The following is a 23,427-nucleotide window of genomic DNA, read 5'->3' as shown; positions in this document are numbered from 1 at the left end:
GGTGTGCTCTGTTTTGCATGGCTCAAAAGGGCTGGTCATCAACTGTATACTTCAGCAGAGGTGTATGGTACAGCTCAGTGACTTCTACTACTCATAAACTGCCAGAGTAATGTGAAACTAATTGTAAAAGATACAAATGAGAGCCAAAACTGTTGCCAGGATTTCTTGCATGCTAGATTTCAAAGTGGAATAATGATGATGCTTGCTAATTATAATCATTGAAGGTGGACATGCTTTTTTCTTCTTCTTTTTTTTTATAATAGCTGGGAGGGGCAGAATCTAACAAGCAACTGTTCACTGCTATTTAAAAAAAAGTGACATCTTTTTTGATGGTTTATGCACACATTCAGAAAAATGTATAAGTGGAAACATACCATGCTTTAGGTATGGTACTTTATAAATAATTGTTTCTTTTGGTAAGGTGTTCTTCTGAGAGTCATTTTTTCATGAGCCTATTCATGGAGCGTTCTCTTAGGTGAACTCCACAGCGAAGATAAAATTTGAGCTAAAATACACATACCAAAGAATCTGCAGTATCCGTTTGCCTGTCAGTAAGATAGAGCTCATCTTTTGGCAATTCATTGCATCTCTAATGTGATCTTCAGACTTCCTGATACCTTGAAAAGATATCCATAGGGCGGGATCAGCACTGCCATAGTACAACTCACAATTGATAGCAGTATGAATCAGGAAATGCCACTTAAAAGACTTTATAAGGGAAACTGTCTTTGAAATTAACAGTTTGTATTTTGTTGTCATTATTTATATCTTTACAGCCAAGTGTCTAGAACAAGGTTCTTACAGAAAACCATTAGTTTGATGTTAGAACCATTGCTTCTGCTTCTTTTGAGAGACAAAATAGAGACGTCACCATTAAATGAATGAATAAAGGAGTGAGTCAAAGGACATGACAATGGAAAAAGGACAATTATTCAAACATTTTATTTCCAGAACCATTAAAGAAATAAATAGATAGATAGATAGATAGATAGATAGATAGATAGATAGATAAATAGATAGATAGATAGGAGGACTTGAGATCAGAGGGGGCATATGATTCAAACATCTTTCCAGACCTGTCTATGAGCTCTCAACTCATGAACCTATCACTGGTGCTGCTGTCCCCGCTGCCTGCAGTGGGTCCCACCTGGGGTGCCGGCCCATCCCCTGCATGTGCCCGGTGAGAGCTGCAGGTGCCATTGGGGCAGGATGGGGCTGCTCCTGCACGGCTGCTGCAAGGGTTGAGGTGAGGAGAGCATGATGAGCTGCTGTTCTGCTGCCTGTGGGTTCCGGGAAGCTCCTGCTGTGCTGGGCCGGTTGTAAGGCTGCTCAGTGGCAGCAGGGAGGGGGCCAGAGGCTGGCACATTTCCCTCTGTGCTGCTGCAGCAGTCTGGCAGGGCAGGAGCAGAACTGGTTTGGGTGGTGGCTTTTTTCGGGTGCTTCAGTGGGGCTTCCATGAGGAGTCTTACCATGTTTTCAGTCTGAAAAACTTCTTACTTCCCAGTACTTGGAGCTTAAACATTTCTTCACTGATGACAACACAGTTTCCATCATGACCCCACCAACTCATCTTAAACTGGTCACTTTCAACCAGTTGCAGAATTTCTGTGGAAAGCTGAGGGCTGAGGAGATGCTGGCTTTGCTCTCCTCAGAAGAAATGTGAGGGAAACATGTGGTTTGTTCTTCATCTGAAAAATTAGTGAATCCTTTTTTTTCCTTTACCTATACTGCAACAGCATCCCATATTGTTCCTTGTTCATCCTGTTCTGGAGGATGAGGAGAAGGGGAGCCTGAGACCTCAACTACCTTCTCTGGCTCAGAAACAGAAGACGTTTCTGATTCAGCTGGCTCAATTTTAATTTTTCTTTTCTTGATTTGACTGAAGTTCTCTCATAGAGGCATTTCTGTGACAAACCAGTCTTTGCCCTGCCAGTTTACAACCAATGGTGTGAATAGGAGATGCACAAACCATTTTTGTTTCCTATACTTTTTTTTCTCCTTTTCAAAAAAATTTAGGAAGCAAGCTAACAAAATCAGTGACGTTCTTTTAAGTCTTTTAAGTCACCCCTGTTCTACAGGATCAGGTGCTCCATCAGACCTAGCCTTTCCTTGTCAGGAGATGTATCTGGATGCAGGTCTCTACTGTATGCTAAGTCTGAGGACACCGCTAAATTGCAGGAGCTGTTGGCTCCCTGGTGGGCAGGGAGGGAAGAGAGATCTTGAGAAATGTAATGGCTGGACTGTCACCAAGGGCATGAAGTTTAACAGGAGCAAGTGCCAAATTCTGCCCCTGGAGTGGGGAAGCCCAGGACATATATATAGTCTTGAGGACAAGAGTCAGGAGGGCCGCCCCGCAGAAAGGGCCTGGGGAGGTTCTGGTTCAGGGCAAGTTGAATCTGAGCCAGCAGCATGCCCTGACAGCCCAAAGGGCCAACTGTACCCAAAGATGGTGCATCAGGCCCATGTTTCCAGCCAGGTGAGTGAAGGGGCTGTCCTGCTGTGCTCTGTGCTGTGCAGCCTCACCTCCAGCACTGGGTGCTGGGTTGGGCACTGCAATCTGAGGACGTGAAAGTGCTTGAGAGCATCCAAAGGAGGGTTACGGAGATCATGATGGGTCTGGAGGGATGACCTATGAGGAACAGTTGTGGTCCCTTGATTTGTTCAGCCCAGAGCAGAAAAGCTGAGTGATTCTATTCTCACAGGAGCTGTTGGTCACAGGAGCCTCACAGAGCTGACCTGTACTCTCTGGTAACAGCAACAGGGCCTGAGGGAATGGCATGGAGCTGCCTCAGGCTGAGGTATAGGAAAAAAGTTCTTCACCAGGGGGTGAGTTGACAGTGAAAGAAGTTTCAGAGAACAGTGGTCACTGCCCCCAAGGTGCTGGATTTCAAGAAGTGTTTGGACAGTGCTCTCAGGCATAAGGTTTGTGTTTTGGATGGTCCCATGTGGAGCCAGGAGTTGGACTCAATGATAGAGTGGATTAAGGTTGTGATCGGCAGCACAGAATCCAGCTGGAGGCCTGCATCTGGCGGTGTTCCTCAGGGATTGGTGCTGCATCCAGTCTTGTTTAACATCTTCATTAGTGACCCTGATGAAGAGATAGTGTCCACCCTCAGCAAGTTTGCTGGTGATATGAAGCTGGGAGGAATGGCTGTGCTGCTATCCATTGAGACCTGGACAGGCTGGAGAGTTGGGTAGTGAGTAACCAGGTGAGGTTTAACAAGAGCAACTTCAGTCTTGCACTTAGGGAGGAGCGACTGCGTGCACCAGTACTGGTTGAATGGTGACCTACTAGAGAATCATGGAATCACAGGGTTGGAAAGGACCTTGAAGATCGTCTACTCCAACCATCCTCCCATCACCATTGCTACCACAAGCTACTAAACCTTATCTCGTAGCTCCTCATCCAGACGCCTCTTGAACACTGCCAGGGACGGTGACTCCAGCAGAGAGTAGCTCTGCAGAGAGGGACGTGTAGGAGTCCTGGTGGACAGTAGTTTGGCCATGAGTCAGCAGTGTGCCCTGATGGCCAAGAAGACCAATGGCATCCTGGGGTGCATTAAAAAAAACGTGGCCAGCAGGTCAAGGGAGGCAATCCTCCCACTCTGCTCTGCCCTGGTGAGGCCTCACAAGGTTTATTGTGTCCAGGTCTGATCTCCCCAGTACAAAAAGACAGGGATCTCCTGTAAAGAGTGCAGCTGAGGACCACAAAGATGATAAAGGGCCTGGAGCATCTTTCTTGTAAGGAAAGGTTGAGTGACTTGGGTCTGTTCAGCCTTGAGAAAAGATGACTTGGGATCTGATCAATGTCTGTAAATATCTAAGGTGTGAGAGGCAAAAGGATGAGGCCAGACTCCTTTCAGTGGTGTGTGGCTATAGGACAAGGGGAAATGGCCACAAACTGAAGCATAGGAAGTTCCACACAACTGTGCATTAAGATCTTCTTCACAGTAAAAGTGATGGAGTGCTGGAACAGGCTGCCGAAGAGGCTTGTGGATTTCTCCTCTGGAGATGTTTGAGACCTGCCTGGATGCCTACCTGTGCAACCTTGTCTAGGGAACTTGCTTTGGCAGAGGGGTTGGTCTAGATGATTTCTAGAGGTCCCTTCCAATCCCTACAATTCTATGATCCTTGTGGGTCTCTTTCAACTTGGGATATTCTATAATCCTAAAATGTGGGTTTGTGACTTGTATATGTAGTACTAGAACTGAATAGTTAGAATTACCAATTATTTCAGTATAATCTTAAGTGTAGTTGATGTCCTCACTGCCACCTTTAGTAACATAGATGTTTGTTAATGTGTATTGGCTTTTACATGCAGATTTTCACAAGCTTTATAGTGAAAGCCTGGGGATAGGAGGATAAGGAAGAGGAAGCAAGAACAGAATAAATACTTAACAGGTTTATCATTTAATCTAGAAATTCTATAGAGCATAAGTGAATATCTTTTTTTCCCTTTTTTATGTATTGGGAAACATTTAAAAAAGAAAAGTACTTGGGCTAAGGACAATAATTAAGCGTGCTGAAAATTTAGAGCCTTTGGGTCCTTGTTTGCTTTATACCTCCTTCTTTCAACTCTCTGGAATACTGGGCAGTGTTTACCTACGTATCTGTTTTCCCTCTTTTTATGCCCGTAGTCAGAATTTCCAAAATGTAAGGTTGTAAAGTTGAATCGGCCAAATGTTTAATGTTGATGTAGTTGTTCTTCAAATGGTTGTGTGTATGTGCATCACAGTGTGCTTGTATGTACTTTTCAGGTACATGTCCGTGGAGGATTTTTACCTTATTTTACAGGCTGCAGGTTGTGCCTTACATTCTTCACCAAATGTCTAGATGGTAGAAAAGTGCCTACTGGTCTTCAGTTCTCAACTGCCTGCACATTTTTCTCTTGCTGTCAACCACAGAGAAATCTTTTCTGGCCTATAGACCTACTTGTGCACAGATTTCTTTAATTGCATGTTACACTATGCTTCCTTGTTTTCATTTTTGGTGGTTTTTCCTTTCATATTTTCATTGAGCTCACTTCCATTAATTTCTTTTTAACATTTTCTATATGTAATCATTGCTAAGCAAGGTTGTTCTCTTATCTTTTCATATTTAGCAGCCACTATACTACTTTATTCCCGTTACTTGTTGTTCAATATCTTCATACACTTTTTTCTTTTACCCTACTTTTTATTTGTAGTGTTTATTCTTTTTTTATTAACCATCTTGTTACTAGTTCAAATTGTCAAATGTATGCCTTAAGAGAGCAAAACCGTTCTGATGGTATTCCCAAATCTTCGGTCACCTATTCTAATAAAAAGCGTTTGTGTGGGTTCTAAAAGTATTTGTTACTCAAGTCATCATCTTTTCAGTAATGTGGTTTTCCATAACTTCTGCCACCTGCTGATCGTGCTTATTTAAGTTTTCTTTGATTGACTGTGTGTGTGTGTGTGTGTGTGTGTGTGGACATGCATGTACATACTGAGAAGTTATGGTTCAGCCTTGGAGGAAGCAGCAGCTCCGGTGACTGTGTTGCTTTTTCTTCATTTTTCACAAAGATCTTTTAAGTCATCCCGGTGCTGGGCAGCTGAAGCAATCTTTCACTGCAGTTTCTTTACCTCAGGCTTGTGTGACCAGTTAGAATTGTCAGTGCAGGTGGAAATCTCGTTTAGTGTAGGCTGAGAATGCTAGAAGTTGATTCCTTCAAACCAGCTATTACGTTCCAGATGTCGTTTTCCCACTACTACTTCTTTAGAAAGACAGTTTTTTCCATCAGCTGGAGATGTTCCAAAACTGACTGGATGCTAGCTTGGCTTGAGGCTAAGAACATTAAACCTCCTAACCATGTTGTTCTGTTTTGTCTTTAACAATATTATCTGCTGAATTTGATCTCAGATGGATGCGTGCTTGGCTTTTTATTACATACTCTATGGAGATATTTCTTATTGAAGACACTGTTTGCTTCCTGTCCAGTGTCCAGGAGGAGATTTTCACTGTGTGGAGGACTTACTGTAGGAGGTGCACTTTGGTGACACTGGAAATTCAGAATCATTGTCCAAGGAAGCCAGGTGAAATTGGTACAGATGTTAGTGATAGGTGTCCTACTTGGGGTGGAATTGCTTCTCCTAGTGCTAGGAGTTGTCATTCAAGATCTATTCCTGTCTACAGCAGGGATGACACAGCTTGTCATTGCCTTTGGTGGCAGGTGTGATTAAGTCTGCAAGAAGATGGGCTGCTAAGAAAGTATCAGAAGTGGGCAACATTAGCAGGCTGAAAAGCCCAGTGGTCTGTTTTTGGTCACACTTTATTACTGGGAGGTGCTCAGACACTTTCTTTCTTCTGAAGAATAAAAAGTGTTGGATCTTCAATTTAATGGAGCAGCACATCATCTGGCATGTTTTTTATTCCATGATTGATGCACTTCCCTAAGCTAGTGATTTGTCAACAAATACAGTGTCCTGCATAGTTGATCTACTTCTGGCACGCTTGTTTTCAGCTGTTGAGTAGAGTGGCACAACCTCTCAAATGCCCATTTGCTCAAAGGCCACCTTCTTGAGAATGCAGGCAGCATGTGTTATATACTTCAAGAAATGGATATTCATGGGCTCTTGGCAGTTTGGCAAGATACTTTTGGATTGAAACAGACACCATAATTTCTAGCAGAAGACAACCTAAGTTGAGTGTTAGCCAGATGAGCTATATTTTTTATCCTTGTGCTCTTCAAGATCTCTTGGAGGGCTTTGATTGGTTCTCTTGCCAATGTGAACTCCTTTTATCATGATTTCTACTATTTAGAAGTTTTATACAGTATGGATGCTAGGAAGGCTCCATCCATACCTCAACGAGAAGGCTGGCCTCTTTCCTCATAATGTCAGTTTAGGTCAGTAGTCTCTAAAATCTGTTAAGAGTAGGAATGCTGGCATTTCTTTAGACTGGAGTGATGCTGGGAAGAAAAGCTTGCAGATTAAACCATGTCAGGGTGAAAGTTTGTAATAACTTCCAATTGTATGCTTAAGAGAACCTCTGTAGGGCTGGAACATTATTTTTAATGTTGTAATTTAAGACAATAACTTGGACTTCATAATGTTTAGAGTATCTCCAGTGAGAAGATCATACATCAAGTATTTTTGTCTGGGGTTTGTTGGCTTTCTTTTATGTGTTATATGGCCTAGGAGCACTAATGTATGTTGCTTACTGTTTTGCACTAATAATATTGTTAGACTTTTGGAAACAAGCTTAGTTTAGGATGAATTATCCAACGACAAACCAGCAAAGGTGATTTTATTAGTATAAATAATAACTATTCTGAGTGCTGTTTTAGAATAGATTTTGGAGTAAGAATGTTGATGGTGAGGCCGTGGATGCCCTGTCCCTGGAGGTATTCAAGGCCAGGTTGGATGGGGGCTCTGGGCAGTATTAGATACTGTATTAGATACAGTATTAGAGTATTAGCTCTAGTATTAGATACAGAGGTTGGCAGCCTTGCCTGTGGCAGGAGGTTGGAGCTTCATGATCCTTGAGGTCCCTTCCGACCCAAGCCATTCTGTGATTCTGTAATGCCAAGTGCAATCCAAAGGACATAATGTTTTGCTTTTTTGATTTTTTTAACCTTTGTTAAAAAATCTGTACACATCCAAAAAGCTTATTTTTTTTCAACATTGAAATAAAAGGATTTATTATGCTGCTTTTTCTTAAACTGCTCAAAAGTTCTGATCCTCAGTGAAATCTGCTAGTGTGGCAGTGTGAGCTTTGATGTTGGTATTACTTGACATAACCCTCAGTTTTAGAATGATCTTAATTCTTAAGAACCTCCAAATGTTTGATGGCTCAAAAATCATTAAAAAGACTTTCTTCTAGGTAGGAATCCATTAACTGGAAAACAGGAAAACCAGGTGAACAGTTTTCTCAAAAAAAAAAAAAAAGAGAAAAAGAAAAAAAAGAGAGAAAAAGAAGAAGGTTATAGCAACTATAATAGCGTAGTACACATTCTTCTTAACTAAAGGACCACATTCTTCACTGTAGGAAGTTATTCACACCTGCTGTAAATTTAAGTTTAGGTTGTATATCTCTGTCTGTAGTGAGTTTTATTAGCATTGTAATGCTCTTTTTTCCTCCTTCTCAATAATAGCAGTGCAACCCTTTGAAAAGTGTTACAGTGGTACTGATTTACTCCTTTGGAATCTATTTTTTAGCAGAAAAAGAATTCAGTACTTTGTTATGTTAGTATGAGGCAATATAAATGAATAGTCTCTGCCTAAAACAGATGTACAGAAAAATGGATGCTTGCCTTCTGAAACCTTAGCCAGGTTAGGTTAGCCTCATTAAAGCTACATTGTGTAGTTAAGAAGTGTATTTGTTAAAAGGACTTCAATAATTGTGGAACTGTAAGTATAAATTGTTAGTGAATGGACTTCAATATAGCAAGATAAATGCCTTTCTTGCTGTATTGATTATCTTCAGACTGATGAAGACAGTGCTGTGTTTACTTGACACACAAGAGAGACTTCACACTAATCATACTCAAATTATTTTGTACTTTTGAGTTCTGTAGAAAATAAGCTCAGGAGTACTAGTTCCATTAATGCATTGTGATAATCCTCCTTCTATTACTTGAACTAAAACTTTAGTTTTCATGAAGTGACTTCCAAAGTGCTTTATTTGTCGTGTGAAACTAACTAGATTTTTCTTCATAGTTGTGTATCTCAACCCTTTGTGAGACACAAAACCGAGATCTTGGCATTCAGAGCATCACTGACACTCTGTGACAGTTACCTTCTTGGCTTACAGGTTGCTGAGAGTTGGGAGGATTTTTTTTTCTGCAGTCAGACCTGTCTTTCTGACCACCCTTTAGAATCAACAGGTGGGAATTGACACTGAACCAGAAATTGTTACAGAATACTTGTTGGCTTCCTTGTCGCCACAGTGGAAGTACGTTACTTTCCTTCCTTACACAGCCTTGCCTGTGAAATAGCTGGTTTGCAGTGATGCAATCTTCAACTGCATCAACCTAACCCAGAATTCAGGGAAGTAGGAGGAATTCCAGCTTTCCATCTTCTCCTCCAGTTTTGTTACTGTTTGATCTCCTGTGTAGGACTTCAGGAGAAGGTTTCGTTTCATACGATCAGTGATCTGTTCTCCTTAGCCATAATAAATTCATGGGGGTTCCTTTTCTTGCCTATAGTATTCTTTTGTTTGCAGCTTATCTTATCAGGTGAATTAGCAAACCAGCCCCAGAGACCAAAATGATTTGCATATGCTGTTACTTCACATGCACATAAATACACATATATACATTCATAGAGCATGTGTGTGTCTCACTCTGTATTCACTTATAACTACCGTTTATTAGTCTCCCTAATAAAATAAGATGAAGAGAGTGACAGTGAGCAATAATTAAGAAGTCTATAGGTAAGAGCTTATAACATTTTGTAACCTTCTTTTAACATCTGTACCCTATGATGTAGTCCCAAGCATCCTACTAGCCATCACGGTAGTACCAGGCAATGGTGAGAATAGGGAAGAAGAGCCAACCCTTGTTTATTTTGCTAACACGGAATACTGATTTTTAAAGCACTGAGAAGGGGGAAGGCAGCTTCTTTGTTTTCACGTGGCTGAATCTAGAAGGAAAAAGAGGAATGAGATAGGAGGAAGGCTGACTGAAGTCAGCTGACTGTGTTGTCACTTTGAGTCCTTAGGGACTGTGGCTGTGTTACACAGTAAGTGAAAACAGACATGCAAAGTAACCCTACGTTGCTGCTGTTGAAGAGAAGCTGCTTTACAAAGTAGAAAGTATGATTCCACTTTGTAGGGCTGGAAGGAGAATAAAGTGACTTAAGTTTCATTTCTTAGGACAATTGTATGTACTTTAAAATAGAGTAGAAAAGTGGAGTAATGAAACAAAATAAAATAGACTAAAAATAAAAGGAAAAGGAATAAAATCAGTACCATTCTAACGAAATAAATGAAAATAACTAGGGTTGAAAATAACTTTGAAATTAAATATAAACATAAAGTGCTAATTATTATAATGTGGAAATGTGAATAGTGCAATTTTAGCAAAGTCACAAGTATTGCTTGCACAGAATAAATAAGATGTTCTTAAAAATATAAAGTAGCCATATGTTAAAATCAAACGAGTTGACCTTCTGTCTTGCACTAGTGAAATTCTGGAATGAAAAGATAGAAATTCATTCTCATATCCACTTACTTCAGAGTTTGCAGCGACAAACAATGTTAGTTCTACTTGTTCTTAATAGAGTATCAGTTTAAATTGTGTCAGTAAAGAAAGTGCAGCTGAAGAGAAGCAGTAACAGTGATGAAAATTCCTTTCTTTTGAAAACATGACATAGCAGCAAAACCCCCAAACAATTACAATACCACAACCCAGCCTGTTTTGTAAAACAAGTTCTAGGTGATACAAATGAGTTGTTTGTGCTCCTGCTTGTTCTCAGTAATAATGCCTATAATGTAAAATAATTGGCAGATTTTACACTATTGAGGTGTAAGACTAGGAACAAATTAAAGTAAAATGTAAATTCTAGGTTATTAGAAAACTAGACTAAAGCTGAAAATAAGTCCAATTTGCATAACATTTTAAGCCCACCTGTTGAAGTTTGGCAAGCAAGGCAGGGTCACAAATGATCTTTTAAGTATTTGTGAGAATCAGCTGTTAGTTAGAGAAAAGAAATACATGAGCGATTGAAAGATGACAGTGTGAGCATGAGCACTGTGCCTGCTTTGAAAGATGACTGTGTGAGCTGATAATTCAGCAGAAGCAGACATTAATCAACTATGAGATGAGCCCAGAGGAAGTCAGAGATCTGTATTCCTGTTGCTCAAAGAGCTGCTTTTCCCCTCCATGCAGCCTTATCTAATTTATGCCGTCCAAACCTTGAGCTGACTACATGATTACTTTCTTGTGTTGTCAGCGTGTCTGCGTGCTTCACAGATGCTTGTTAGTTGATCTGCATAGCATACCTGTGAAAATAGCTAGTAATATTAATCTTTTATGATTGTGAAACTGTGCTGCATTGAAAATTGGGTATTGAGAGTAGAGCTGTTGAAAGTGTGCATTCAGTATTGGTAAGTATCTCAGAGAATATAATGTTTTTTTAGCTCATACACTCAATACACGATTCCAAAGGAATCTTCACACTCAAGCACAGCTCCAAAATTTAGACCAAGAATGCTAAATCTTCAGTTTCTTCAATTGAAACTTCAGTTGAAGTGAAAATTAGCTCCTGCTTCCTCCTGGTACGTAAGTCCTGGGACAAGGAACGTGTGTGCACTTCACTCTGTGCTTGCTCTTGGAAAATGTGTCACACTTCAGCGACTGAGATGGGAGCTTCTAGTGGTTATGCACTTCCTGTCACCTTCTTTGCTGTAAGCATAGCTCACTCCCCATTTCTTCTCATCCCTCCTGCCCCTATTCTTTATTGGAGTGAGTAATTGCATGGAAAGTTCTGCTTAGCATTGCAGTCCTGAGAGAGAGAGAATGCACTCCATTACTGCATGGAAACTTCTGTTCATGCTCAGTGGCTTTGGCATGTGGGAGCAATGTTTTGATGAAACAAGCACACCATAGGTGGAGTCTCTTACCTTGACTGTCAAGTTTCTAATGGAGGAAAAAAAAGCAGCAGCAGAAAGTAAGAAATAACATTTATTTGAATATGTTTGAAAGCATTTTGCTATTTTGTTCAGTTTATGCAGCTGTTACAGCTTGAATGACTGTTTCTGGCTGCCTCAGGATCAAGGACTTTTGGCGTCGGAGGAGTTGAGGTGGACAGGTTGTCTCTGTTGTCAGTCACTGGGGCTGAATTGGCCAGAATTCATCTGTCAGTTTCCTTCAACCAGGCTTTCTCACGGAGGCTTTTTTATTCTGCAAAGTCACTGTGCTGTCTTCTAAGCTGATTTAAAACAGTGGGAAGGTATCCTAAGTCAAGTTTCCGTTGAAAGTGGTTTATTTGGTGTTAGCATTGTATCTGATGATTAAAAAGTGTATTTTGTTTCTGAAATTGTTTACCAAAAAATCTGGTTGTGTTGGGACAGCTGAAGAGTTTTACTGATCCTGGTTGTCTGTCTGGTGTCTGTCAAAGGCACTTCAGGCTATTTTAGTGTAATTTAACTGGCTTGAGGAGCTTATACATGTTTCTTCTGCTGTTCCTCTTCCTCCTCCTTTTTCCCCTCTGTGCAGAAATAACTGCCATCAAAAAGACGTGCTAAGCATCCCAGTATGGTAATCTCCCAATATTTTTCCAGCATTAATTATCAGAGCCCATTTCATGGAGCCCTGTGTTTTATGCATGAGGTCTGTCAGGTAGGCAGGGTGTGTGCTCCTAAAAGCTCTGAAAGTACAGACAAGTTCCATAGTATCAGGGTTTTTAAGGATGGGGAGTTACTTGTTTCTCTCCAGATGCAGTTGGTTTTTATCTCAGAAAACATACATGAGGCAGCTGGAATTTAGCTGATTGATTCATCATCCAAAGTAAGATCACTGCAAGTTTATTTTTGGACATTCTGAGTTTTAGTGGCAGAGCTGAGGTAGTGAGCAGTGTGACCTGTTTCTTAATTTGTGTACAGAGCCTCCAAGTGATGTGAACAGTTAAACCGGAACATTTGTGCTATGAATGGTTTGTTTTGTGAGTGAAACTTGGGACATCTTATTACAGTAACAAAATCTTTTAACAGTTACTCTAAATATTGCTGGTAGCTGTTTACTGGTGCAACTATTTCCAAGTAAATCAGCCTTGTTTGCAAAACTGCACCTCATCTAACTTTGATTGAAGTGCTTTTTGTTAGAGCAAGTGCTGTATCTCTGTTGCTGTAATAGTTTTTTAGCTGGCAACTTGAAAATACCTATAATACGAAGTGACTCTTAATCAGCCCATGGAAAAATACTTTGTTCTTTATCCAGGTACTTGAGACTGGAGAGTAGCTCTTTCCTTGTCTATTGATGAAAGTTTTTTGATTAAAATCCAAACGTGGAAATAAGAGCTTACTGAACTGAGGTAAGACCACCTGTGTTCCCTGTGTGCTGTTAATAAATCAGGGTGTGTGCATTCTATTGAAAACAGAAATTGAAATAGATTGTGCAGTCTATAGAGATGCTTTACATCACCTAGTAATTTAAAACATGAAGGGATTTTTCAGAGTTTTAGTCAACTTCCAGACATTTGTTTCATGTTTTTGAGAAGCAGGGGTTTGAAAACTGCATAAGAAAAGATGTTATTCTGCACTGTTGTATTAATTGTAGCAGTAATTGCATGGCATCTGGAAAGGTGGAGTGATTCCTTACTGAGCCACTGAAATGTAGCCTATATTAAGGGCTTCACCAGAATCATTTTCTTAAAAATCACCTTTGCCAGCTGAGAGTTCACAATTTGGATCATCGAACACAGATAACTTCTTCCTGCAAAAGGTACCATTTTAAACCTGAGCAGTAATAAAGGCTGACCGAAGGAGAAATAAGTACATTTGTAAAACACTGCTCAGGAGCTACAGAAGATTCACGAAATCTCACTGTTTGAGAGACTAACAAACAGCAGAACACGCAGGGACTGTGGAAACTTACTGAGGATTGTCTTGGCACACTGTAAGTACTGTCCTCCTCACAGGTGGTCAAACTTTACATCATTTAAAGGGATTCTATGAATTGGTGATAGCAAAAACTGGTTGCTGTAATCTAAAGGAAGTATCTTCTAATTTCTGTCATTTATTTTGTATCTTGTGTTACTTTGTATCAAAGCTGTTAAACTTCTTTTTCTACTTCCATTTTAGCACAGTGTTTGTATGGCCCCACAGTGAGGCAGACCAGGGAACTTCTCTCACTGTAAGCATTCCTCTCAGCCAGTGTATTCCTAGCCCAGCCTCTCCTGTTCTGATGTTCTGTTTGGTTGTGCTTGTGATACAGTGATAGGGTCAGTGGGAGGAACCAATGTGAGTTCCAGATAACGTATTGTTTGAAAAGCTCAGTAATCTGTGAGCTTGTCCTGTGCACTTAGCTGTGCTGAGCTGAGGCGGCTGTCAGTTCCTAATTAACAACTCAGTAGAATTTTACAAAATCAATAAGGTAACAGATGGATTTTTTAATATATATATATTTTTAATTAGGAGTCTTTGAGCTTCTTTAGATTCAGTTTGTGGTGAAGTTATTGAAATATAGTTATGGCCTTGGGGATTTTTTGATGTTTCAGTTTCGTTTATTTCAGAGGAAAAAAAACCCTGAATCATATTACTCCAAGGGTAAGATCCTGTTCCTGTGTGCTGTTAGAGAATTCAAAGGGATAGAACGAGTTTGTGTAGCAGTGTGCTTTTTAAAGCTTACCAGTGCCTTCTTCCTTTGGTGCTGCCAGCAGGTCCTACCTTGCCCAGCAGCTGCTCCCTGCAGCTGGGCACCTGGTCTGCTCTTCAGGTGGCTCTTGTTCAGGTCCTGCAGGGCAGGGGCAGCCACCTCTCCTCTCCTCAGGGCAGCCCCTTGCTGGCAGTGTTCAGGCAGTTGTGGATCATCTGTCATGAAGCATGGGTGAGAGTAGAAGAGTGAGTGAAAAATGCAAAGGAGAAGAGTTAGTTGTGTGGAGAAACTGACGTACCTCTCTGTGAGCAGCAAATGCTTCTTCCTCTGGGAGAAGTTGGAACCTCAGGAACAGAGGGAGATCTTTTTGCAGGCCTGGTGTGTTCTTGTCAATCCATGCAGATTTAGTTGGCGAACAAAGCTTTTCATGTTTTTAGTCTGCAAAACTCTCACAGGTCCTTTCCTTCTCAGTACTTGGAGCTTAAATATTTCTTCATTGATAGCAACAGTTTCCACCATGACCCCACCAACTCATCTTAAATTGATCACTTTCAACCAGTTGCAGAGTTTCTGTGGAAAGCTGAGGGCTGAGGAGATGCTGGCTTTGCTCTCCTCAGAAGAAATGTGAGGGAAACATGTGGTTTGTTCTTCATCTGAAAAATTAGTGAATCCTTTTTTTCCTTTACCCATGCTGCAGCAGCATCCCATATTGTTCCTTGTTCATCCTGTCCTGGAGGATGAGGAGAAGGAGAGGCTGAGACCTCAACTACCATCTCTTGCTCAGAAACAGAAGACGTTTCTGATTCAGGTTTTTGATTCAGTTTTAATTTTTCTTGTCTCTTTTGGACTGAAGTTCTCCCGAAGAGGCATTTCTGAGATGAGCCAGTCTTTGCCCTGTTAGTCAGCAAACAAAATCCAAGGGAACAGTTGGGGGGTTCCCTTAGAGATGCTCAAGCCTCACCTCACCATCATGCCCACATGTCATCACAGCGCCTGTGATGCTATGTCTTTGAGTTTCTTAATTGGATAGTATATGTTTGAAATCCTAATTAAAAAACAGGGAAATAAAAAAACTTGAATTGGTCTAGTGAAGATGTGATACTATAAAAAACTAGTAGAACACTTGTTTTTTTAAGTTTTGAGATAGTGTATTTATGTTTTATTAACTAGTTAATCATGCTTTGATTAGGCTGTTCCTTGTTTCAGAAGAAAAATATCGGTCCACTACCATTCTAATGCTGTATTTCTTCTTCCTTAATATGTTCTTTGTTATGCTGTTTCTGTCCCATCCTGTAGAGCTTTGTAGGTACTTGTGGAGAGAGCATGAAAATGGTAAAGCAGTATAGTGATCCCAAGTCATTGCAGTGCCATCATAAGATTCCAAGTGTTATAGTATAAAAGCAAGGACTTTAATGCCTGGTTGTTAAAACTGCTTCTACAAAACAAACAAACACAAAAAACCAACAACCAAAGCCCAACAAACTTATTTTCTTTATTTGCATTCGGGACTTATTCTGGTTATTGAGCTTTTCACATTACTGAGCAGCTCAAAACCTTGTGACTGGGAAGAAACTTTCTTACAGAAAGAAAAAAAACAAGTCACAGGGCCTCTTTAAACAGTAAGAATTCTTGAGTTTAACTTAAGAAGATGTCATCTGTTGTAGTAAAGTGCAAGAAGGAAGGGGCTCATTTCCTTTGCCTCCATCCCCACACACATCCAAGCTAAGATGAAAGCACCAAAGTTGGAGATGCTTAATATGCTGTAATTTTCTTCCATATCAAGACTGTTACTTTCAGTACGTTCTCACCAGCTTCCTGATGTGGAACCAAGGCCTGCTGGTGGCTTTGTGAGCCTTTCTAACCAGGCTGCTTGAATAATAAGAACTGGTGAAAGTTATAATTGATCGCTAACAAGAGGATGAAATTTGTGTATAAATGTCTTGTGTGCATGGTTCATCTCCTTCAGATTCATTCCTGTTCTGTTTTTCGGCCTAGGGGTCTAGATCCAGAAGTGATGTTGATTGCTCTCCTTAAAGACAGAGCTGTTTGATGAGGCTCTGGATTTTAGTTACCTGCTGTGCACTTGCAGATATTAAATGCAGTGGGCTTACAGACCTGTAGAATTACTTATAGTGTCCTTAATGTCAGGAATGCAGCGGTTGAAATTGTCTTTGATAAAAAGATGATGTGTTATGTGGCTGTCAGTTAATAGCATGCGTTGTTCGGTGGAAGACATTAATAGTTAAAAGGTATGCTTCTAAAAAATGTGCAGTCATAGCTGGGTCTAAGAAGTTAAGTAACAACAGGCATACAGCTTATCAGACTACGGCATACTCTGCCAGATCCGCCAGCTATAGGTCTGAGGGGACTATCTCTCAAATGAGAGTTTTGTAAAGCTCTGGCATTGCTTTTGTGGAGGAAAGGCAAGCTTTATAAATGCATGAGAGGTTCTTTGGGGGGATGTCTTGAATTGTGTGCCCGTTAAATTCTGCCAGCAGGGTTAATCACTGTGGATCACATTCTCTGAATTTTTTTTTTCTTAATCTCTATAGAAGTAATGACTGAGTGAGTTGATCAGAATACTTACCAAGCAATCAGGAAAGAAAATGAACAATATTTTCTTCCTTCTGCAGTGTAGACAAAGGCAAAGCTGTAAAAGCACTTCCAGGATCAATAAATTAAGAGAAAAATGGACTGTTTAAATTAACTAATTGAAGCTGTGTCCCTCAACTATGTCAGATGGGTTTGCAGTAGTAGTCTGTCCCTCTTTTTCTAACATCAGAAATTGTTATCCATTAGATAAATTATGTTCCCTTATCCAGTACTGTTGAGCTCAGTCTTGTTGCTTTCTGTATGACACAGAAATGCTAACGTGTTCAAATTCTGGTAGATATCCTTCAAAAGTGTTCTTGAACTGCAATTTCAAAGGAGTGGGAGAGAACTTAATCTGCGTAGGGGTGTTCAGATCTATTAAGTCTGCAATCTGAGCCATGCTTGAAGTGGATGCTCACACTTTGAAGTACACAAGTGCATAGTCATAGCAGTGCTTAGCCCTGCACTATAAATAGAAGATCCAGGTCTGTAAACCATAAAACATCTGTGAAGACTGTAGTCACCAAGTGTTTGTGTTGTCACAAAGTCCTTGTTTTGTGTTTTTGATGACCTCTCAGGCTTAACTTCATTTAATGATGGTTATTTGCCCAAGGAGGTTGTGGACGCCCCATCCCTGGAGGCATTCAAGGCCACTCTGGATGTGGCTTTGGGCAGCCTGGTCTGGTGGTTGATGACCCTGCACATAGCAGGGGGTTGAAACTAGGTGATCATTGTGGTCCTTTTCAACCCAGGCCATTCTACGATTCTATGATTATTTGTGCTGTAGTAAGTAAAATACATCTCTGCTCCAGCTGATGCCTCCATTTCAGCTGCACTTTGTAAGCTGGCAGAACAATGTGAGGAATGCACCTCACACTTTCTGACTCCTGAGGAGGATTCTGGGGAACACAAGGTATTACGACTCATGTAGGGTACTATCCAAGATTTTTAAAAAGAGAAGAAAATGAAAGCATTAAACAAAACCAAAACAAACCACAGCCATGGAGGATTGATTCCTTGTGACACGTGTTTGTGTGAAAATGAATCTTGATGAACTTTAATGACACATAACTCTTGCTCTGTTAAGCAATCTGAAATTTTGTGCTTGGGAGTGTTTGCATTATCAGGATGCAATCCTGATAACTTTTGCAAACAGCTACTGGAGGGGTGTTGTACTGAACATGTTTCTGGTCAAGCACAAATAAAAATTAAACCATAACTTTGTCATTGGAATCTGCTTAGAATTCTCAAAGAATGAAAAGATTTGTTTTGTTTTTTTTTAACTTTAAGGTGAAATCAGAGTTGCAGTTTTACACCGGTTGAATGAATATTCTGGCTTTTTGTGAGCTGTGTTAATTGTTTGAAAACAGGTTGAAAGCTAATTCTTTCACTTCGAAATCTTTGATGTGCATTAGATTCTGCTTAACCTTCTTTTATGTTTTTGTAGGTTCCTCTAAAGAAGGAGGAGCTGGAGCCGTGGACGAAGATGATTTTATTAAGGCATTTACAGACGTTCCTACTGTACAGGTAATGTGCTGTGTATGCTAACTTTTGTTTCAGGAATATGCTATTTACAACACTGTCTTAGCTTAGTCTTATAATTTTATAGTCTTTCAACTGAGGCGCCATTACCTTTCTGTCTTTATGAGCATTGTAATTTACAGCCTCCATGAAAACTTACTATTTTTTCCAGTTGTTAATTAGCAAAACCCACCTTTTAAAACTATTTTACAAATTATAATCCCATCGTTTCAGCTAAAATCCATTATTAATCTTTTCCAAGGAGTTACTGAAAATAATTGCATGTTTCAATTTTTAATAAGAAAACCATTTCCATAATCTTAGGGAAACATAGGATTTGAAGTTTTGTGGGATAAGCAACTAATAATAATATAAGCAAATAATTTTAAAAGCAGGAATTACAGTTTCAAACCTGACTTTCTGAATTCTAATGATGCTTGTCGGACATAAACGCACTCTTCTGTAGCAATACTTCAAAAAAAGAGAAAACTTATAGTGACTTATTTGAATACTAATGAACCTTTGGGATGCTGAGTTCTTGAAAGTTAAGATCTTCTCTTTTAACAATTCCTTAAGCCAGAGACTCACACATACGTGGTGTTTTCACACGAGCTGAGTCACCTAACGTCTTTGAATATGTTTTATTTGAGCAGCTGAGCAGTGGAAGGCAACCAAAAACTCAGCCAAAGTTTTAAAACGCCAGCAGGATTTTGTACAACTCTCTTGATATATACTTCTGTTCTATTTTTATTTAAATGTTATATATATTTATTTCTATATGATATATTTTTATATTATATATTTATTTTGAGATGATAATGTGGTTCATTGTTCGATGTCATTTTACAGACTGAAATACTGCCTGTTTTAATGAACAAACACGTTATCTCCGTGGTTCCTGTCTCGTTCAGCAAAAGTTTGTTTATGTTGTAAAGGTTTTGTTTCTTCTTTGCCTCTCCGAGCTGTTAAGAATTCTTTGGAGAGCAAGACCATCAATCTTTTCATATTATTTGTCCGTATTATGTTGACCAGTCATATTCCACAACACTGAAAACATGTTGCCTATAATTTGATACTTCAGTGTTTACAGTCCTGAGCAGAGTTCTCTGATCAGTCAAATTGCTTAATAACACTGGGAGAATAAAAGTGGAATACTTGGATGTGTGTGTGTGAGTGAGATTTTTCTCTCTGACTCTGCTTGGGAAGGTAGGTCATTGCTTAATTGCAGAAGGTGGAGGAGAAGAAGGACCACCTTGTCCTCACTAATAGCCCCTTAACTGAAGTGGAGGCAAAGAGGAACGTGTAACTGACCCAGAATAACCTAATTTGTAATGTATGAGAATGTAAGACCTCCTAGCTGGTCAAAAAACAAAAATAAATGCTTATTATCTTTAAGAGTAATGACTTTCTGATGTCCAGTCTCAATCTCTGATCTTTCAAAAAAAAAAAAAACACCCTGCAATCTGAGACTGCATTTATTACTGTGGTAGGGAGAAGTTTTTCTGATAGACCCTGGGAGAATTAGCAATGCTCCTGTTTATTCTTAAGCCAAAATCTGTTAGACAGAATGGATAGGTGACGTTATTTCTGTGTTGCTGGGCCCATTCCCATGTCTGTTTTCATTACACTTGTGTGGGTTTTAGTAGAGGTTTCAGTAAAAACAAGGCAGGGAAATTTATTATGGAAATACTCTCAATGAAGTTTATGAGTGCCTGGATTAATCAAGTAAATTCAGAGTGTTTTCTCTGTGTGTTTAACTTGCTCCTAAAAACCTTCAGTGGCGATTCTATTTTTCCAGTAAGCTATTCAAACGGCTACGCTCATCATTAATCTTTAAGGAATATCGTATTGTTTACTCCTATCTAGTTTGTAATTCTTATGTGGAAATACTTTCTGTCTAATTTGTTATTTCTTTAATTTGTGTTTGAGCGTTTAATTTCTCTGTCTTCAATGTAGCTTTTACCATTACTGCTGTGTGTGCATGCTACCCTCCAATGGATAATTGCAGCTTATAGAGAAGACAGGTTATTTTGAGATACAGTGCAATGGCTCTTTTTGCTAATGAGTTCTTTACTTACAGCACTGTGATAGACTGTGAGGACTGTGCCTCCGTATTTAGATTACAAACTGAATCATTTTACAACTCCTTTTTCACTTTTGTTTAACTGGAAGCAGAAAATTCAGTTGTCATGTTGATAGGAATAATAGCCATTAATAGCCACATTCTTTTTCCAGAACGAATTTATTTGTTTGTATAAATAGCTGACATTGAGACTTGCGAAAAAAAGAAAGTGTAATTGTTGTCTGCATTCAAAATTTCACAAAATCAAAGGCAGGGAAAAAAGATTAAAAACGTAACTTGTTTTGAAACTGCGTATGGAGAATATATTTGGGATTTTCAGTGGAAAAATTTTAATTTCATTCTAATTGAAGTTATGCCGCTTTCTAAATTGCTCATTAAAAAGCCAATTTGAATAGCAATTTGAATTTGCTTAGACCCCATTCTGTTTTTGCTGGGTAATCAAAATATTAAATTCTGTGCCTAGGCATGCAGGTAGGACTAACTTAAAGTCACTGTATGTGTTGCTTCTCCCTTGTCTATTGCCCAGCAATTATAATCCCGTGGCATTAAATACAGCTCATGACTGAGGTCAGCTGAGAACAGAAATTGGCCTGTTTTTGAGGGCTCTCTCATTGAGACAGCTTCACCAGAACCTCAGACTGAGCTTAATGTGCCCACCAAAGAGGTCCTGGTTAGCTGCCATAAGGTATGATCATGCTTCCCTTGTGGTTGCACTTTGCTTTTGGGATAAGTTGGCATCGGCTGCTAAATTGACATATTTTTGTGTATGTTAAAGCCCTGAATTAGGAGCAAGACATAGCAAGGTGGGTGGTGGTAAAGAGGGAATCTGAGGAGCTAAGGTTCCTACCCTGCCTATCAGACTGTTCAAATATGCAGGTGTTGTAAAGCATGGATATTTTCCACATCCTAAATATTGCAGCATGCAATACAGAGGCCTTCATTACTGTGTTCTGTTGCCAAAGCATAGGAGAAAAGGTAGAAATTAGTCTACTGTAGCTACTGTAACTTCAATTAGTTCGGTATACTCAGGACATTGGAAAGCTGGTTGTTTGAAGTTGCACAGGAAAATAAACTATTTTATGAAAAGTACAGATTTGGCTTAACTGTAAAACAGAGACATTTCTAAATCTTCAGAATAAAGTGAAAGATGTGTGTGCAAGGGACCAGAGTAAAAGTGCATGCAAAGTGAGCTGTTCCTAACCACTGGTTCTCATTTCCCCTACGCACTCTGTGCTCTTCAACATTAAAAGTAATACCTTGCATTTAAGCAGGTAATTGGTGAGAAGTGTTGAGTTTCTATGTAAGTTCTAATGCTTGCTTCCACTTTATAGGGCATAGGTCTTGTAGCAGTCCTGCAGAATATCTGGCAGCCCCATGTAGATGTCTCATTTGCTACCAGATGCCTGTGTCTGGGCAACTGAATGTAGTTCAGTATGTTTATGTAAACGACTTTGAATGCAAGAAACTGGAAGTCCTTAGCTTAAAATACGTTGTTGAAAAAATTCTTGCCAGAGCAGTTTTCAATAATTTGCTTCATATCTCCTTCATATTATTCTGAAGCTGGGGAATAAAAACAAAAAAATCCTTACATTTTGCATATACAGTGAAAGCAGAAAAGAGTATGCCATGCAAACTGTCTCCACTTATATTCTCATACTTAAATCCGATAAAAATGTATTATGTGTATTAACATGACATCTCTTTCTTTCTCACTGTGTGTACATACATATATACACACACACAAAATAGTTTTTTACAACTCTTCTATTTCAGTGTTGACAAGCAGCCCAGTTAAGGCTTTATAGAGTCGCACACTCTGAGCCTGAGTCCCTGTTCCAAGAGGGACTTATAATCAGGTGGTTGATTACCGTTTGTATCAGTGGGTATGAGAATGAAACTGAAGTGCAACAGATTATTTAAAATCTCCACTCATAGTGAATTGTAATCTGAAAAAAAAGGCAAAAAAAGATGAGGCAATGAAATTCTTATGGAAGATGAATTTCTAATGAAAGGTGAAATCTTGAGGAAAATATTGGTTCTTCTTTTCTGTTAGTGAGCATTTGCTGCTTAGTGTTATCATCAATATTTGCTTTAAATTGCTTTTAATACCACTGGCATAGTTCTCTGGTGTTGTATAAGAAAGGCAAGATTTTTAGAATTATAGTGGAATTTCAGTCGTCTTCAACTAGCTTCCTCCATCATGTTAACTGGGAATTTTCCTGTGTTTTTAATATTCCAGATCTATTCGAGTCGAGAACTTGAAGAAACATTGAACAAAATCAGGGAAATCCTCTCAGATGACAAACATGATTGGGATCAACGAACCAATGCGGTAAACTTTCTGTCTGATTTTGAGTGTGGGGGGTTGTATTTTCTAATACATGGGTGACTGCATGTTTGAAAATGCTTTTCTTACTGATAACACTCACAATACTCAAAGGCAGTTTTATTTTACATTTTAAAACCACGAGCTTCCACGTATCAAATAATTTCAAAATAAGCTTTAAATAAGTGTTTTCTAAAGGGCTGAAGTATATTTTTGTTGACATCTGAGTGGAAGCTTTTCTAAAAGCCCTCATAATTATTGGTTTTTCATTTCTTCATTTCTTCAAAATTACATACTCTGCAGGTAAACTGCTAGCATTGGTATCCCTTGTATGGCTATAGTAACATTTACTTCTGGAATTAAAATGTCTGTGTATATGTGGCAGCTATATTCTTCATCTAGTTTGTGGTATCTTAGTAAGTATTCAGAAATGGGTACATGAACACAGTTGTGTATTTGTATATTTGTAGACTGAGATCTAAGACTTTCTATCTCCAGAATTTACGTAATAATTTTTTAACTGTTTTTAAGTTATTACCATATACTTGAAAATACGATTTGCTTTAAGTTCCTTATTGTTGACTAACATAATGTTCCTCTTTTGTGGAATTAGACTTTGCTGGAGACAGA

The 23,427-nt window shown here is 39.3% G+C and overlaps 1 protein-coding gene across 1 annotated transcript in view; it reads left to right on the top strand.

Moving 5' to 3' along the window:
- CLASP2 (cytoplasmic linker associated protein 2) overlaps positions 1 to 23,427 on the top strand; it is a 125,727-nt gene that overhangs the window by 41,651 nt on the left and 60,649 nt on the right. Inside the window, 2 exon segments of the mRNA XM_031553978.1 lie at positions 18,315 to 18,394; positions 22,711 to 22,803. Coding sequence (XP_031409838.1) covers positions 18,315 to 18,394; positions 22,711 to 22,803 — 173 coding nt within the window.

Source organism: Meleagris gallopavo, chromosome 6 (genome assembly GCF_000146605.3).
Source record: "Meleagris gallopavo isolate NT-WF06-2002-E0010 breed Aviagen turkey brand Nicholas breeding stock chromosome 6, Turkey_5.1, whole genome shotgun sequence".
Lineage (NCBI taxonomy): Eukaryota > Metazoa > Chordata > Aves > Galliformes > Phasianidae > Meleagris > Meleagris gallopavo.
This window is presented reverse-complemented; position numbering and strand designations above follow the sequence as displayed.